We start from the raw sequence: 18,792 nt of genomic DNA, 5'->3' as shown, positions 1-18,792 counted from the left end.
TTAATGACTTATATTTAATCATCTTACCTTATAAAAAAACTTAGTCAAATAAAACAATTACAGAAATATTAAAATAAATCACTTCGTTAATCACAAAATTGGACGAATATTAAAAGCGAAAACTAAACACGTGCACACCCTGCTCTAGGTAAACAAAGAGGTCTGGACACGTGTGACGTCAGTAACTTGCCATTCCTGGCTAACATTGTAGAATAGGGATCTGGCTATCCTTGTAGTATATTGTCCTTGGGACAACTGTATGTGGCCAACTCATGCGTCGGAAAATCTTTTGATTTATTCGTGTACACACCAGACGGAAAAACAAAAAATATCGTGTATCCACAAAGCACTCCAATAAATAAATAAAATTGAAACGCAGAGCCGGCCCTACCATAGGGCGAAAAGAGCAGCCGATCCAGGCGCTAAGTCCTAAGGGGCGCCTCAGTGGTAAAGAAAATTAAAGGGTATAAATTTGGGGGCATCCAAGGGCAGTGGCGTAGTGAGGGGTGCATCAAGCACCGGGCGCCACTCGCAGAGGGGCGCGCAAATGGTCTCCAAGACAAACTATATGTGTTTCTGGAGGGGGCGCCAATAAAGTGTCGTGCCCCGAGCGCCAGTTATGTTCGCTACGCTACTGACCAAGGGGGCCATAATAGGATCTCGCTCCATCCTTAAACTTGCCTCGGGCCGGCACTGTTGAAACGACACTTTGAAATGTTTTCCCGATGAAAATGAATAATAATATTAAGTTTCAATGAAAGTGATAAAATGTAAATTTAATTTTATCATAACGAGTTTGCTTGAATTTCCTTTCTTCTGAGATCGCAGCAATGCGCGATTGGTAAGCTAGTTCTTTAATAATTTTATAACCCACATCCTTTACTACATTCTTATATATACAGGATTAGTCAATGAAGTTACTGTAACTAGGTTTTATGTGTCACAGTTCGAAATTCTAATACTGGCCCAATCTCACCGTAAAGGATCTTGGGCTTACACCCCCCTCCGAAAAAGCCTTTAGCCCTTGACTGAAAAAGAATCATCCGAACCTTTGATCGAAACAATTATTTTGATCATTGATCGTACATAGGCTTTTTGCTTGATACGTTCGGGTCTGGTTCGGTCGAATGATTTTGAGCCATTGTAATTCCGCCACTGTGTATATGTTCTTTTCCCGGATATGTCCTCTTTTTTAAACGTAAAACATTTGTTCGGGTGGATTTTTATAGATTTTATATTTATCTTATAATAAACTTGAGGGACCTCCGAAAAAATGATTTTAAACTGAAAGTTTGTTGTAATGAAAAATGTTCTGTAAATTGTCAAAGTAATTAAATGAAGTCCATATACGAAATAAAGATGTTATATATTTATATGTTTCTTTTACGTATATATTTACTTATTTCATGTAATTAATTTCATTTCTGCCATCTCTGTGGATGCATTATAAATGTATTTTTTATATATTGTATACGAACGGATCTCAGAATTTATAAACCCGCTTTTATTTATTCTTAACTCTTTCCGCCCTGTGGGCACTAAGAGGCAGAGCCGGCCCTATCATCGGGCGAACGGAGCAGCCGCTCCAGATGCTAAGACCTAGGGAGCGCCTCAGTGGTAAAGAAAATTAAAGGGTATAAATTAAGGGCAACCAAGGGAGGCGCCATAATAGGATCTTGCTCCATCCTAAAACTTATCTCGGGCCGGCACTGCTAAGAGGGCTTCTTTTAGCAAACCCATTATGGGTTCGTTCAGGCCCATAGTGAGGCGGTCGGGTGATGGTCGGGGCCCAACATATCCGGACGAAAAATTTCTGGGGATTTTTCGAATTCGATTCCGGATCCCCAGAGCGGTAGGCTGTCACCTTGACTGCTCGGCCATCCACCCGATATCGTAGAATGTGTAGATCATTATCCCACTTTTTGAATCGAACAAAAATTCGTCAATTATACAAAATACCATAAATTGTAACATATTTTCAATTAAAATATTAAGATTAAATAATTTTCACAAAAATAATTATTTTTAATTAAAAAAATGTTTGTGGCAGACGAACTGACAATTTTCAACACCAGAGGTCGGAGTTGTTTCTTTCTATAAACACACAAAGCGTGAGACGAAGCCCGTTTTATTTATTTATTATTTAATTCGTTTTTCCTATTTATTTAATATATCCGCTAGAATATTTTTCGAGAATTAGATAAATATTATCGAAATTTCCCGCTAAGGATAAGTAGAAAAAGAAAAGAAATGTAAGATTTTTCTGACATTTTCAACACCAGAGGTCGGAGTTGTTTCTTTCTATAAACACACAAAGCGTGAGACGAAGCCCGTTTTATTTATTTATTATTTAATTCGTTTTTCCTATTTATTTAATATATCCGCTAGAATATTTTTCGAGAATTAGATAAATATTATCGAAATTTCCCGCTAAGGATAAGTAGAAAAAGAAAAGAAATGTAAGATTTTTCTGACATTTTCTTCTCCATGTTAATCAATGAATGTGTGTAAAGCATTGAGTTAGCACATTGCTTTACTTAAATATATTTATTTATTATTTGTTTAATAAAGTATTTGCTTTTATATTTTCTTATAATAATAATAATAATAAAATCTTTCAAGCTTTAATTAAAACTATAAATCAGTTTAACTGAGTTTACATATTTACAGTAGATGAACAAGAATATTGCATTAAAAACAAGATGAAACTAGTAATTTAATATTCTTAGTTTACACCTTCAGGCTGTGATGGTTGGTAATCTGTCTTTGCAACTGTTCAGTCTGTGTTCGGCAGACTCAATAGTTCTGGAGCTGTTGAGTGTTTTTCTGCCGAATGTCCTCTACGGTAGCATAAGTTGTATGGAGTTCCATACATAGAATTTTTAAACCAATCTATTAATAAAATATAATCGTTCTTTTGGAATGTGTTTGGTGTTTCGACGTCATTTGGTAGCGTCTTTCGTTTATGCTACCTATCGCTATCCGATGAGGCTTTTTGTTCTGATGCAACGTCGTCGCTCGTTGTTTGGCAGATCCAGNTAAAATTGAAACGCAGAGCCGGCCCTACCATAGGGCGAAAAGAGCAGCCGATCCAGGCGCTAAGTCCTAAGGGGCGCCTCAGTGGTAAAGAAAATTAAAGGGTATAAATTTGGGGGCATCCAAGGGCAGTGGCGTAGTGAGGGGTGCATCAAGCACCGGGCGCCACTCGCAGAGGGGCGCGCAAATGGTCTCCAAGACAAACTATATGTGTTTCTGGAGGGGGCGCCAATAAAGTGTCGTGCCCCGAGCGCCAGTTATGTTCGCTACGCTACTGACCAAGGGGGCCATAATAGGATCTCGCTCCATCCTTAAACTTGCCTCGGGCCGGCACTGTTGAAACGACACTTTGAAATGTTTTCCCGATGAAAATGAATAATAATATTAAGTTTCAATGAAAGTGATAAAATGTAAATTTAATTTTATCATAACGAGTTTGCTTGAATTTCCTTTCTTCTGAGATCGCAGCAATGCGCGATTGGTAAGCTAGTTCTTTAATAATTTTATAACCCACATCCTTTACTACATTCTTATATATACAGGATTAGTCAATGAAGTTACTGTAACTAGGTTTTATGTGTCACAGTTCGAAATTCTAATACTGGCCCAATCTCACCGTAAAGGATCTTGGGCTTACACCCCCCTCCGAAAAAGCCTTTAGCCCTTGACTGAAAAAGAATCATCCGAACCTTTGATCGAAACAATTATTTTGATCATTGATCGTACATAGGCTTTTTGCTTGATACGTTCGGGTCTGGTTCGGTCGAATGATTTTGAGCCATTGTAATTCCGCCACTGTGTATATGTTCTTTTCCCGGATATGTCCTCTTTTTTAAACGTAAAACATTTGTTCGGGTGGATTTTTATAGATTTTATATTTATCTTATAATAAACTTGAGGGACCTCCGAAAAAATGATTTTAAACTGAAAGTTTGTTGTAATGAAAAATGTTCTGTAAATTGTCAAAGTAATTAAATGAAGTCCATATACGAAATAAAGATGTTATATATTTATATGTTTCTTTTACGTATATATTTACTTATTTCATGTAATTAATTTCATTTCTGCCATCTCTGTGGATGCATTATAAATGTATTTTTTATATATTGTATACGAACGGATCTCAGAATTTATAAACCCGCTTTTATTTATTCTTAACTCTTTCCGCCCTGTGGGCACTAAGAGGCAGAGCCGGCCCTATCATCGGGCGAACGGAGCAGCCGCTCCAGATGCTAAGACCTAGGGAGCGCCTCAGTGGTAAAGAAAATTAAAGGGTATAAATTAAGGGCAACCAAGGGAGGCGCCATAATAGGATCTTGCTCCATCCTAAAACTTATCTCGGGCCGGCACTGCTAAGAGGGCTTCTTTTAGCAAACCCATTATGGGTTCGTTCAGGCCCATAGTGAGGCGGTCGGGTGATGGTCGGGGCCCAACATATCCGGACGAAAAATTTCTGGGGATTTTTCGAATTCGATTCCGGATCCCCAGAGCGGTAGGCTGTCACCTTGACTGCTCGGCCATCCACCCGATATCGTAGAATGTGTAGATCATTATCCCACTTTTTGAATCGAACAAAAATTCGTCAATTATACAAAATACCATAAATTGTAACATATTTTCAATTAAAATATTAAGATTAAATAATTTTCACAAAAATAATTATTTTTAATTAAAAAAATGTTTGTGGCAGACGAACTGACAATTTTCAACACCAGAGGTCGGAGTTGTTTCTTTCTATAAACACACAAAGCGTGAGACGAAGCCCGTTTTATTTATTTATTATTTAATTCGTTTTTCCTATTTATTTAATATATCCGCTAGAATATTTTTCGAGAATTAGATAAATATTATCGAAATTTCCCGCTAAGGATAAGTAGAAAAAGAAAAGAAATGTAAGATTTTTCTGACATTTTCTTCTCCATGTTAATCAATGAATGTGTGTAAAGCATTGAGTTAGCACATTGCTTTACTTAAATATATTTATTTATTATTTGTTTAATAAAGTATTTGCTTTTATATTTTCTTATAATAATAATAATAATAAAATCTTTCAAGCTTTAATTAAAACTATAAATCAGTTTAACTGAGTTTACATATTTACAGTAGATGAACAAGAATATTGCATTAAAAACAAGATGAAACTAGTAATTTAATATTCTTAGTTTACACCTTCAGGCTGTGATGGTTGGTAATCTGTCTTTGCAACTGTTCAGTCTGTGTTCGGCAGACTCAATAGTTCTGGAGCTGTTGAGTGTTTTTCTGCCGAATGTCCTCTACGGTAGCATAAGTTGTATGGAGTTCCATACATAGAATTTTTAAACCAATCTATTAATAAAATATAATCGTTCTTTTGGAATGTGTTTGGTGTTTCGACGTCATTTGGTAGCGTCTTTCGTTTATGCTACCTATCGCTATCCGATGAGGCTTTTTGTTCTGATGCAACGTCGTCGCTCGTTGTTTGGCAGATCCAGGTTGCTATGTAACAGCTACCGATTTGCTCGGTTACGACTGTTGAGTCTGCTGAACACAGCCAATATGTTACTCTTGACAAGTAAAGCAAAAAAATGTGGGAGTGAAGAAACAAGCAAATCTACTGTTTTCATTAGTTACTGATTTATATGATTTTAAACTGATAATTGCATATTAATAAATAATAATTAATATTCTGATATATATTAAGCATATATTTTAGTATATAATCAATTTATTTTTATTTGTATTTATAGAAATCTATGATAAAATATTACTCGGATCTAAGTAATCCCTTACAGATTTATTTATCTATAAGTTTTTCTTTTGTGACTTTATGTACTTTATTGTTTTTATATTAATAGATGGTGTGTCTTATGAAACATATTTTTGAATATTTATAAATTAAAAAGTGGATAGAATTTAAAAACAAATGTATTGTAGATATGGAAAATTCTTCTTCATGTTTGTATATTTAAAGTAGAAAAAGAGGGGGAAAAAAATTAAACGATTTTTTCAAAAGTATTCTAATGCAAGTGAAAATGCTATTAGAATGTTAACGATATGAACTTTTTCTATTTAGCTAATTGTAATTATTAAAAAAAAATCATTTAGTGGCTGTAAAATGTCTTAATAATAATAAATTTACTGGTTAAAAATTTCTTAAAAATATATCTATTTTGCATATTTGGAAATAGCTGAATAGTCTTTAAGAAAAATTTGATATTTTCAATGTCCTAATGTTGATCTCATTTTATAAATAGCGTGGGTCCTCGATTTAATTCACTAATTGGAGGGAAAAAGTTCCTCTATTGCCAAAAGTACATTAAATCAAATGTGTTTTAAAAACATACATTAATAACAAACATTGATTCATTGAACCAGTTTTAGCATGTTCCATCCACAAATAGAAAAAAAGGTTATAAAATTTTCATTTAGGACTGATAATTTTTTGTCTGTTAAATTGAAAGTCTATGTATGTTGATGTTTTGAAACTTATTTAATGTTCATTTTATTTTTATTAGAAACAAATACTTAGCCTTTTTAAGAAATTGCTTTCTATTTACTTAAGTACCAAATTCATGTTTAATTAAATTATCACAAAATAAAAGTTTAAAGTTGCATTTTTAACAGTTAGACACAACACTTTGAATTATTTAATTATTTATATCAATTTTGAATTTGAATTAAAAAAAGAAAAAGTGAAGTTCATAGTTGATTAAATTGTTTTTAAATAGTGCAAATAATTTTTGAGAAAGTTATGAGATAGAACTAAAATAAATCTTTTAGACTTTCTTTTTATATAATATGTTTTTGTAAATAATTTAATTTACAATAATTTGTTTTTTAAATATCAAGAAAGCTAAAATTGACACAAGACATAATTAAAATGATAATTAAAAGTTAAAACAAGCTATTAGTTATGCATTTTTGGAATGTGTTAATCTTCTATATTACAAACAGTATACTTAACGAAGTAAATGTGCTTTGAACAAATACAATATTTATTATCTTATCAAGACAGAAAAAGAAAATATTTGATTTTTACTTAAAATATATTTTGAAAAGTCAACATACAGAGTACAAATTTGTCCTTTATTTAAGGTGCCAATATATATATAAACATTTGCATTACAAGTTAATTCATTCCAAAATACGCAAACAATTTTATACTATCCACTTATATTTTGGACTATATATATTATTAATATATATCAATAAAAAAAATCTAGCAATGAGTTGCTTAATTTTTCTTGCAACATTTGATGGTGCTATCTGTTATGATATTTTATTTAAAAAACTTATTTTTAACTATTATAAAATGACAAAAAGCTTAATTTTGAGGATAGGGATAGGTTTTATAAAAAATTGTAAATGCTAATAACGTGTAAAATCGTCATTAAGTCTGACACTACTGAAGATATCAGACACGACTCTCTTTATCTCCCCCATCGACCTTTAACCACCAAAATTTAAATGCATCAATCACCTAATAAACAAACCTCTCTGAAGAATTTCAGAAATTGTCGACAGAAAGCTATACATACAGAAAAATTCCCTGAACACTTTTGCATTTCTTGAAATTTCAAGGTCCCAAGTCCAAAAATTTAAAAATCTTGGGGATCATTTTTTGACCGATTGTGATACTTTCTCTCTGTTACATATAACAGCTGGGAAAATGAAAATCTTATGTGAAATAGAGAACTTTTATTTAAGAAACTTTAAAAAAGTTTCTTGAATGATTTAAAATCAATGTTTTCACAGTTGATTTAAAAAACAGAATGTATTAGATTCTAAACCTTGACTTTACCAAAATTTTTCTTCTTTTGGATAAATTAAAAATGATTAAGTTATTTTTAAATCTGAGTGTTTAGATTTAATCTTCATTTAGTTCATTTTTCAAAATATATTCAAAAATTTTTTAATAAGTTATTTGTAATGAATGGGAATTGAGATTTTAATAATTTAAATAGATGTAATAAGTGATAATTAATTGCTAGGAAAAATAGTATCTAATATTTGACTAATAATCATCTTCATTCTCAAAAAACTTTCATCTAAATTATTAGACTTGAATTACATAAATTAAAAAAAAATTACTGTATTCTACAGAATATGACATAACTTTTGTCTGAAAAAAGGCTCAAAAAATTGTCTTGTGTCATATATTTGAAGTTGTGCTTGCCTATAGGATAGTAAATTCCCTAAAAATCCTTCTGTAGGTTACAGGTAACCTCTACCTAGCCCACTCTTGAATATAAATGTTTCATTATTATCATTATTATTATTATTATTAGGTGCTACAGCTAAACAGCCTTTGCATGTATGTATGTAGAATATTGTAAAGATAAATTTTAATTGTAAATATCTGCTTTTAAACTCCTCTTTTACTCTAATAAATAAAAATGTGCATTCTAATTTTACTTTTTTTAAAACTAGAATACAGTAAAACAATTTTGGGGTTGAGTGCCAAAGGTGTGGGTTGGCTTAAATACACCAAATACTTTCCTAAATATTCTGTGCATCTTATAAAATCTAAAATGTGGCATGTTAAAGATTAAACTTTTTGTCTATTTATAAAGAAATGTAATCATAACAATGTATTGAGTAAAGAAAATAAAAATCAGTTATAATTGCACAATTTTAAATCTATTTTTAATCAATGTTATTGTATTAAATTATGTTAAATTTGATGATACAATTTAAAGAATGTAATAATGTTAATCTTATCACAAAAAATACTATCTGAAATAGATAACTGAATGGAATTTGTTGATACTTGATAAAAAAATTGATTTAAAAAACTTGTATTGATAAAATATGTGAAAGAGAAAGAGATGATTGAGTTTTTATCTGATGTATATATCATGATGATTATTAATCATCAGCTATATATCACAATATAAACTTTATAAATGTAATAAAATGTGTGGTGATAAATTTTCAAAAGATAATACTTCAAAAATATTTGATATGTTATGGGATAGATCTGCCACTTTCTCAGTCTATGTACTAAACAGATGAGGTGTCTTAACATCATACTTTCCACCTTTATTCTTAATATCATTCTGGGTAAGTTAATTGGGTTCTGGAGTCAGTTGGAAATGAAGCATTAAATAAAAATTTTCATTGCATTATATTATGGTAATATAACTAGAGGCTTTATTGATAGCTGTAGTTTTCTATGTCAGAATTCAATTTTAATACATTATATATTTATTCCGAGAAGAATATTTTTTTACAGAAAATCTGATTTGTTGATAGATTTAACTCAAATTATTATGTTTAATTGTAGACTTTTTTATTTGAAAGATGACCATCAAAAGTTTCCTTTACTGTTTTGTTTCTAAGATGATTTCAGTTTTGAGTTTAGATCTATATATTGTTTTTTTCTTATATTGCAATAATTTTAAATAGCATTTTAATTTTTTTTACAACATTGTTTATGACTTCTGTGCAAAACTATATACAGTTATGCCTCGAATAACGGACGCTGCGAACAACGGACTTTCTGTTTGGCCGTTACGTGACTCGAGCAACGGACTTTCTGTTTGGCCGTTACGTGACTCGAGCAACGGACTTTCTGTTTGGCCGTTACGTGACTCGAGCAACGAACTTTCTGCGAACAAGTGCAAATGATGTTTCCACTCGTTTGCCGTTGCCAATGACAATCTGCTATTTTTATAATATATTAGTATTATTAGAATATATTATTAGTATATCTGAAGTACAGAGCTCCCGTTGGGATTCGGCTTGCTCTCTTGTTTATTACATACAGTACATCACCTCAGTGCAGGGGGGGTATTTACATTTATTTAAGTGTTCTGCAAATCACGGCTTCTAAAAAAACAGAAAGATGACTTCAATTGAAACAAAGCAAGAAATCATCAGAAGGAGTGAAAATTGACAAAAACTTCCTTGTCGAATGGGGAGAGGTTCAGAAGTTTACCAACACTCATTATCTAAACAGAGCTGAGGCCAACAGGATCAATGATCTATACAATGACACCCTTGCTCGTCATTTCCAACAAGTGTTGAAGAAGAGAGAGAAACAGACCACCTTGGACATGTGTTCAAGAAGCCAGCTGTAAGAAAACAAAGGATGGAACAAGAGGAGTTGACCCTGCAAGCTCTGGTAGCTTCTTCTAAATCTGACTCCAGTTAAAAAACAATAAAAAGAGACCTGCTGCAATGTGTAAAAAGTCTGTATCTGTATGAATATATGAAAAAATGTTCCTCCACCACCTCACAACATCTCACTACCAGGCATAATTGGTGACTGCTCCATTTTCATTTTTTTTATGGTACGGTTATTTTATGCTATGGAACGAATTATGTTTTAACATGTATATCTATGGGAAAATGTGTTTCGTATAATGGACTTTTCACTTAATGGACATGCACCTGGAACGAATTAAGTATGTTATACGAGGCACCACTGTACTTTGTCTATTTACTTTTATTTTAGAATGTTTTATTTTTTAATCACTTTATTTATTATATCATAATTATATAATTAATGTAAATATTGTATATGATTTCTGTTAGATAAATATTATTTATTTGATTGATTCAATATGTATCTTGCCAACCTATAACTTGTATTTTGATATCTAGAAACTAAATTATTGAAATCCAATTTTGAATATTTATTTTCAAGAATATATGAATCATTCTCTTGAATCATCATTCATTTTATAGGAATTATATATACTAGGCAAGGCCATATATCATTTTTCCAAGTAAGTTTATTTATTAATGTATATTGAAATACCAATAATAATCAAATAGAAATAATTCTTATATTTTTGTATCAATGGAAAAGGAAAAACATTATGTTTAGTAAAAATACTTATTACATACACAACAACAAAATAGTGTGCAATTATTTTTATATTTTATACTATTACTTTCCTGTCTCTGTTATATATAACAGAGGGAAAGTATGACATTTGGTCAAAAAATGACCCTCCTTCCAAGATTTTTACATTTTTGGACACCTTGAAATGTGGAGAAATGAAAAAAAAAAAAAAAAAATTGGGTTTTTCTGTATATATAAGAATATTAATGTATGTGGGGGCATGATTTTGTTCACCCTCTTTGAAACTTAATAACTCCTGTGCTTTTCATCAACAATTTCTGAAATTTTGCAGGGAGGCTTGTTTATTAGGGGGGATTGATGCTATTAAATTTTGGTGATTAAAGGTCAAGGGAGTGGGGAGATAAAGTGGGTGGTGTCTTATATCTTAAGTAGGGTCATTCTTAATGATGATTTTACTTGTTGTTAGCATTTACAATTTTTTATAAAACCCATTTCTGTTCTCAAAATTAAGCATTATGCTACTTTATAATAATTAAAAATATAAAAAGTTTTTTAAATAAAATATCATAACAGATGGTTCCATATGCAGTTTTAAATGTTGTTGGGAAAGTTAGCAACTTGTTACTGGATTTTTTTAAGAATAAATATAACTGAAAATGTGTGATGTAGAAGCATCTTTATAGCAGAACTTGTAAGGTCTTATTCTGGATGTGCTAAGTTAATTGCTGAATATACATATCCAGCTGGACAGTCAGAACTTATAACAGAAGATTGTACTTTACTTGTTTTCCTTTTGGATAATGTCTTACCTCAGTGTCAAATAGTTGTGTGATGTATAATAATGATTATAAAATATTGCATTTAATTATATATTAGGCAAAATTCTGAAATTTTTTAATGAAAACAAGTAAACACAAAATTACAAACTACTGCATAATGTGTTATAGGCCAGAAATCTTTCAAATAAGGGTTAAATACAAATGCATGTAATGCATATGAACTTATATATATATATATATGCATCCTTATTATATGGATTTTTGTTTTAAATGGATAAAAGAACATACCTATTGGCACATCATTCCACAATTGGATAACATAATTACATAATTGTAGATTTGGATATTACCCGTAGGGTTTCATTGTTGGAAGGCCTCTTTTCAGATGCATAATTCCTCTGTTCCTAGGCAGGCGATTGTCTTCTGGAGTGCTTTACGTGCATCAAGAAAGTGACTATGGGATAATGATGTCATAGCTATATGCTGCATTACTACCATAGACAAGTTTCTCTATATAACTGAAATTAACTGAGAATAATGTGCATAGCATTAACATACATATTGCCAATGTTTTTTGTATTCACTCTTCTGGTAGAAGAATGAAACTAAGAAATTTTATACAGCATTTTAACAAAAAAAGGAAACATTTTAGTCACTATAATCTTTCACTTTAGCTGTAATTTTGTAGATTTGCATTCAATTTTTTATTTTATATTTTATTGTTTCATAATAGAACCTAAGAATGAAAAGAGGCTTAATGGTATGTGGTGGTGTAATTTGAAAGGGGGGGAAATTCATATTACTAAGTGTGAAAATTGTTAATTAAGGCATTAGGGGAGAAAACAGAAGAACAAAGACATACATTGTTCACTGATAACATTAAAATGATATATAATGTAGAATAATGAACAAAAATAACATGGAGTTATGTTATTTAATTACTCTGTTCTGTTTTTTTTAATTCAATTTATTTGGTTCTTATTTGGAAAATTTGGGAATTGTTCTATAATTCTCACCATTAAAATTGATGGAAATGATTTTCCAGCAAATCTAATGTTTCTATACAAAAAAAGTTAAAAATTTTATTTTATTGGCAATTGTTAATATATGTGTTTTAAAAATATCAATTATTATATAGACTTTGAAAAATTTTAGTTCTTTGTATTCTACAAAAAACTAAAATTTCAATTTGCAAGTTAATAAGAATTCAAATATTTGTATTCTACAAATACAAATATTTGAATTCTTGTTAACTTGCAAATTGAATAAATGATAACAATTCAAGTCTCTCCCAGCAGAAATTTTACTTATCAAATTTCTGCTGGAAGAGGCTTGAATTGTTATCATTTATTTGAATTCTAAAAATATTTGAAATTTTTACGTTAAATAATATTTTAATGAATATAAGTAAAATAATAATACTAAATGTCTCAGCATTATTATATATTCCAATAGTAAATTTTTGATCATTTAACATACTATTTTAAATTTTGATATAAATATGTTAATGTAGCAAATGTTGAGATATATTAACATTATCCACTATATAAAGCTGAAAAAATGGTCATTTTCTGTCACGGTACACCAAAAATGGCCTCTAGGGGCTCCTTTAGCTATTATTTAAATTAATATAAATTATACTTAAAATAACAATATAAATTACACTTAAATAAATTTTACAGTATAATACTCGATATATTATTATTTTTATTTGTAATTTAGTATGCCCAATGCCTGCATTGGACCTTTCAACTTGTTAATAATAATATCTATAATTAACTAAGGTACAAATAATTTTATAATTATTCCTTATTATTATTATTACTGTTGTTATAGCACATCATATAGAATATCAGGTGAAATACAAATGAAGATGATTTATAGGAGTCGATGCTTTTTATTTGGTTAAATCAGACCCACAAAGATCAAACTTTGAACCTCTGATGAGATGGAGACATCCTGAAAAACATTTAACCAAATAAAAAGCATCAACTCCTACAATCGTAGAGTTTGTTTCTCCTGATATTACATGGAGTTGATGTATTTTGAAAGTTGTCATACAGAATACGTTATCTTACATGAAGTAATTGATATATTTTAGATTATCTTGTTATTGATAGCATTATTAACAAAAATGTAAGTTAGAAATATATTTTACATTCGGATTGAATGTTTTTGAGGATTTCCATTACTTACTTGTTAATATATAAATAATTTTTCTTAGTATAGATTAGAAGATGAACTGATATAAAATTTCTGATGTTATCTAAAAAGAAAGATTTAAAATATTTAAGTGATGGTGTTGCTGGAAAATACGTTAAAAAAGAAACACCACCAAATCTTCCCAGTAAGTAAAAAATTTTTAGTTTACGTAATTTAATATATTATAAATAACATAATCAACATTAATATTAAATTTTAAACTTATAAAAAATTTATTTCATTTAGTTGTTAATGTATGGACAACTATAAATCATCAACCTCGTAAAAAAAATCCTGCCTTTCAGCGAAAAGGGGGAAACACCGGAGAAGTTCAGCAACCTGTGCAGCCAACCAGTTTAGCCCAAAAATGTGCTAAAGCATCACAGAATCACACACAAAATTCCAATAGGTTATCACCATTAAATCAGACATCAAACCAAAATATTGGGCCATTATTAAGATCATCATCTCCTCTACAATCAGCATCATCTACTAGCATTGGAGCACAGAGAAATGTTGGTGATTCCAGTCAGCCATCATCATCTAAAGTAACAAATGTTCCCTTGTCTAACAGATTATATATCCCTTCCACACCTGAAACTTATCCAAGATTTCAGCAAGTACAAAATAATGACAACAGACATTTACCTAGTTTGGGACAGTCACGAATCTATGTTAACCCTTATGTAACTAGTACAAGTTCTGAAAATAATAATTCTGAAAATCTTATTGAAGGTAAGTAGAATATTAAAATACATATTGCTCTACATGAAAATAAGTTTTAACATAATAAAACTTTTATAAGTAAATAATAATTCAATCAAATTGTGTTTATTTCTACAAATATTTTTTAATATAGTCACAAAGTATTTTTTTTTTTTTATTGTCCTAAAATTTAAAATTGCTATAATCTAATCTAATCTATCTTGGAAAAACTCAGTTCCCATCTATTTTTCTTTTAAAAAATATAAAATATTTGATATGTCATTTATTCTTTCTTATCCAGTCAGGTTGTATTTTTGGGGTATAATTTCTCAATTTGTGTAAAACCCAAGTCGGATGTATGTAAGCTAATAAATGTTCTTGTTAATCTTATCTTGTCTTTTGATTCGTCCACGGTTAGAAGAAATCACCACATAGAGTCTCTCAAGTCTCCGTAGATATAACACAGAAATAAATAACACAAAATAAATTGTGGCTATGTGTCGATTCCGTGCGACATGTCTGAACATGTAAGCCGAACAATAGTATGGGGGGATTGAATAATCGAGATTTGCTTGGCGCTCAAACAAAAGACGAATTGATGAGACTTGAAAATCACGTAACTCTGGGTTTGCATAAGTCGAGATATTACTGTATTTATAGTTATTACAATGCACTTTTTTCCAGCAATGAATTATTTTTAATCAATAAACCAATTGATAGTTTACTTATTTCTTCCTGTTTTAAAATTTGTATATTATTTTAATATATTATCATAACTCATAGTTTTTGATTTCTTTTATTCTACCTTCATGTTTTTCCAAATTATAGATTAAGGCTTTTTTTTTTCAAGTTTAACAGTTATATTCTGACTGATTATATTAAAGCAAAATCTAAATCATTAATGTTTGTTTTCACATTTAACTGAAATTACTCTACATGTGTATAATTTATTTTGTCTGGAATGTATCATTGAAATACTTTTATTTCTGTATCATTTTGTTCATTTTTACAAGTGAAAACACAAAAATTAGAGAAAATTTGACTTTAGAAGGAAGGTTTTTTTTCATTTGAATAATGTAAAACTTCAATTAACGTAATAGAAGACAGGATTTATCTACATGCTAATCTAGATTTATGTAAAAACATTTTTTATATTGTATACATCATATTATTTACATCATGTACATCATAATAAAATATTATTATTATTATGTACATGCCATTAATTTTTGATTAATTTGTTGTAATAAATCCAGGATTTATGATTCTTACATATTTTTACATATTTCATATATAGCAAACAATTTCATTAAATTTATTTTGTTTGTCTATCACTTCAAGGATGACAACTAAAACTTTATTCCTTTAGACATAGAGTATATATACAGCAGACTCTTGATTTAACAAACTAACTGGGAGAAGGGGTGTTTACTGTTGCCGAAAGTCTGTTAAAGCAAATGTATTTTAAAAACAAATATTAATACCAATAACAAACTTATTGTGTACAGGATGTATTAAAATGTTCTCATAGTGTGTGTGAATAAAATATTATTATGATGTACATGCCACTAAAATGTCTGTTAAAAATGTTAAAATAAATTTGACAAGACAAACTATAATTAACTACATCAAAAAACTACAATGTCATTAATTGAGTGTTTCTATTTAACTAATGTTGCTTATTGAACCAATCTTTCAGTAAGCTCTATTTACAAATAAAAGAAAAAAGATTCTAAATTTTTTGTTTGTTAAATTGAAAGCCTATTGTAATAGCAAAAATAATACTTTCTATATACTTAACAAGCATTACTGTGAAATTATAAGTGTTATCACTTATAGTAGTTTAACAATTATTATCCATATATGATATAGAAAAGTCAAAATATGTATATATGTATGATTGTTGGGTAAAGGATTCCATACCGTTCAATTGGCATGAATATTCTTTGACACACTAGAAAAAATAATGTGTGGGTCCCCATCCCAATCACCTGTAAAGTTCATTTTCTTTTAACCTAGTCCCAAACAATGTTTTTGTGTTTGGTAGTTTCATTATTGTAAATACTCGGGTGAATGAATGTATATTTTAGTTATTAAGACCATTGTTTTTTATTACCCTCTCCTGTTAACCCAACCTCATCACCCCCCGAAAAAAGTCCAAGCAATGCTGGGCATGTGCAGCTAGTTATTTATAATTATTAAGATATAAAAATTTAAAACATTTTTACATATTTAATTGACATAAGGAATAATCATATCCCCAAAACCAAGAGATTAGCAAAAAATTAAAATAACAAAATATTTTACAACTAGTATAGTTGTACAAATAAAAACTTAAATAATATTAATTGTATAATTTCTTTAACAAATCTATAATAAAATTTATTAATTTGATTATTGAACAATAAGCAAAAATTATTTTTGAACTTATTATCCTTGACAGTTTAAACTGAGTGTTTTTGTTGAGTTTAAAACGTGTTTTACGAATATAAAACAGATAAGAATAGTTGTGGTATCTTAAACCTTAAACTCTGTTTAAACATTTGCCTAAATAGATAATACTGATATAAGAGAATTAAAAATAAGTTATATCAGTTTATGGAAATACAATAATCGATCAAATATCCACATGCTTGGGGCTGGAAATTGTCTGATTTCTGGATTTTCCAGTTTTCTGGACATAGGCTAAATAATAGAGTTAAAATAAACAATGGAAAGTATAGAATGAAATTGTATATAACAGGTACAAATTAATACACTCCAAAGCAGGGTCTGTCTGATTATTATTAATCATTTTAAAATATAGGATAGTCACATATAGTGAAAATTAAACAAAGAAATGTTCAGAACATAATTTTATTTAACATCTGTATTAATCCACTTAAAAAGCATTTCTTTTTTCTGCCTTTTAGACATAGTTACCATATTTTTGCAGATTGACCAGCATGCTAAAAACTTCAGGGTTACTGGCATGCCAGTTAAACTTGTGACTAAAAAATAAAATTAATCAGATCTAATAAAACTAGTTGTTAAATAAACATTAAAGAAAACATTAAATTTCACGTGCAATAAAATAACATTGTAATTTATCTGAGGGGAGAAAGTTTTTGTTTACAGTGCAATAAAACAATTAGTGTCTTATTGACATTAGTATTAGTAGTCAGTCAGTGTGGACTGCACTGATAATCTACCCTGATCCTGAAAGATAATACATTCCTCTCATTCACACAAAGGGATGTTAATTGGTGTAAGTTGAGATAATTTACAGTGAGTTTCTGAAATTCAATATTTTATTTTTGCATTTTTGGATCAACTTACAATAAAATAAACACAAAAAAGCACTTTCAGCAGTCCACAATATTTTACATTGTTAGAAAGAAGACAAACAACAGAAATTAAATATATAATCATAATTTTTGATGTAATGCTAATATTTTCACAGTTTTAGAATAAAAATAAAAGGGACTCTGAATTTCATGTGTCCTATGGAGAGGGATGTATAACCTCACTTAAATCGGCATGCCAGTATTTATCATACTGAAATATCTGATTTCATGGTCTCTCCTGGATGGACTGACATGCCAGACAATATGCAAAGATATGGTATAAAAGAAAATTGTAATAAAGTCTGACAAATACCTTAACTGTGAGGAAATTACCTGTATACAACAACAATCACATTGAAAATAGTGTAATTTGACACACATAACAGAAATCAAAACAAAGGCCTCACAGCTGTACTACAGCCTGACAAATTCAAAACTAGCTAGTTTCAAAAAATAGCCAGTTTTCTGGAATTTTACAATTTGGTTAGGTACAATATATGAATGGTGTTACAAATACTTATTACTAGTATTATTTTTAAAAATATGTTGATCCTTTTTATAAAAGCTAATACAGGCATACCTCGACTTATGTCGTTTCGAGTTACGTCGTTCCCGATTATACGTCGCTTGTTAAAAAAGTATATGGAAAAATAAAAATCAAGTTTAAGTCATTTTATTTGACTTTTCGTCTGTCCGCCACAAATATTGAAGTCGTAATATCACTAGATAAACGTTTAAAGCACATAAAATCATATTAAAATATATACAAGTATGTACTGTATTTACAGTACATGCATTCGTAAATTTAGATTATTTTTTTTGTACTATATTAAAAACTAAAATTTATTTGTTTGTAAGCTTAAAATAGATTTTTATTAACCATATATTATTTAAAATGCTTTCCTAGTGATAAGTAGATTCGGAGACAGGTAAATTCGACTTACGTCGTTTT

At 29.6% G+C, this 18,792-nt stretch overlaps 1 protein-coding gene across 5 annotated transcripts in view; it reads left to right on the top strand.

Moving 5' to 3' along the window:
- Positions 1–2,082: 2,082 nt before the first annotated feature.
- Positions 2,083–18,792, top strand: part of LOC111622938 (scaffold protein salvador-like) — a 31,549-nt gene continuing 14,839 nt past the window's right edge. The window contains exons 1-3 of one of the 5 annotated variants that reach the window (XM_023365412.1): positions 2,083–2,252; positions 13,837–13,954; positions 14,056–14,544. In XM_023365412.1, coding sequence (XP_023221180.1) covers positions 13,867–13,954; positions 14,056–14,544 — 577 coding nt within the window. In that variant the 5' untranslated portion in view covers positions 2,083–2,252; positions 13,837–13,866. Of the gene's footprint in view, positions 2,253–4,758; positions 4,929–8,984; positions 9,079–13,831; positions 13,955–14,055; positions 14,545–18,792 lie in introns of those variants that run through there. The other 4 variants (XM_023365411.1, XM_023365410.1, XM_023365409.1 and 1 more) reach the window with 4 other exon arrangements.

This window comes from Centruroides sculpturatus, unplaced genomic scaffold (genome assembly GCF_000671375.1).
Source record: "Centruroides sculpturatus isolate CEXI.00-Female unplaced genomic scaffold, Cexi_2.0 scaffold282, whole genome shotgun sequence".
Classification (NCBI taxonomy): Eukaryota; Metazoa; Arthropoda; class Arachnida; order Scorpiones; family Buthidae; genus Centruroides; species Centruroides sculpturatus.
This window is presented reverse-complemented; position numbering and strand designations above follow the sequence as displayed.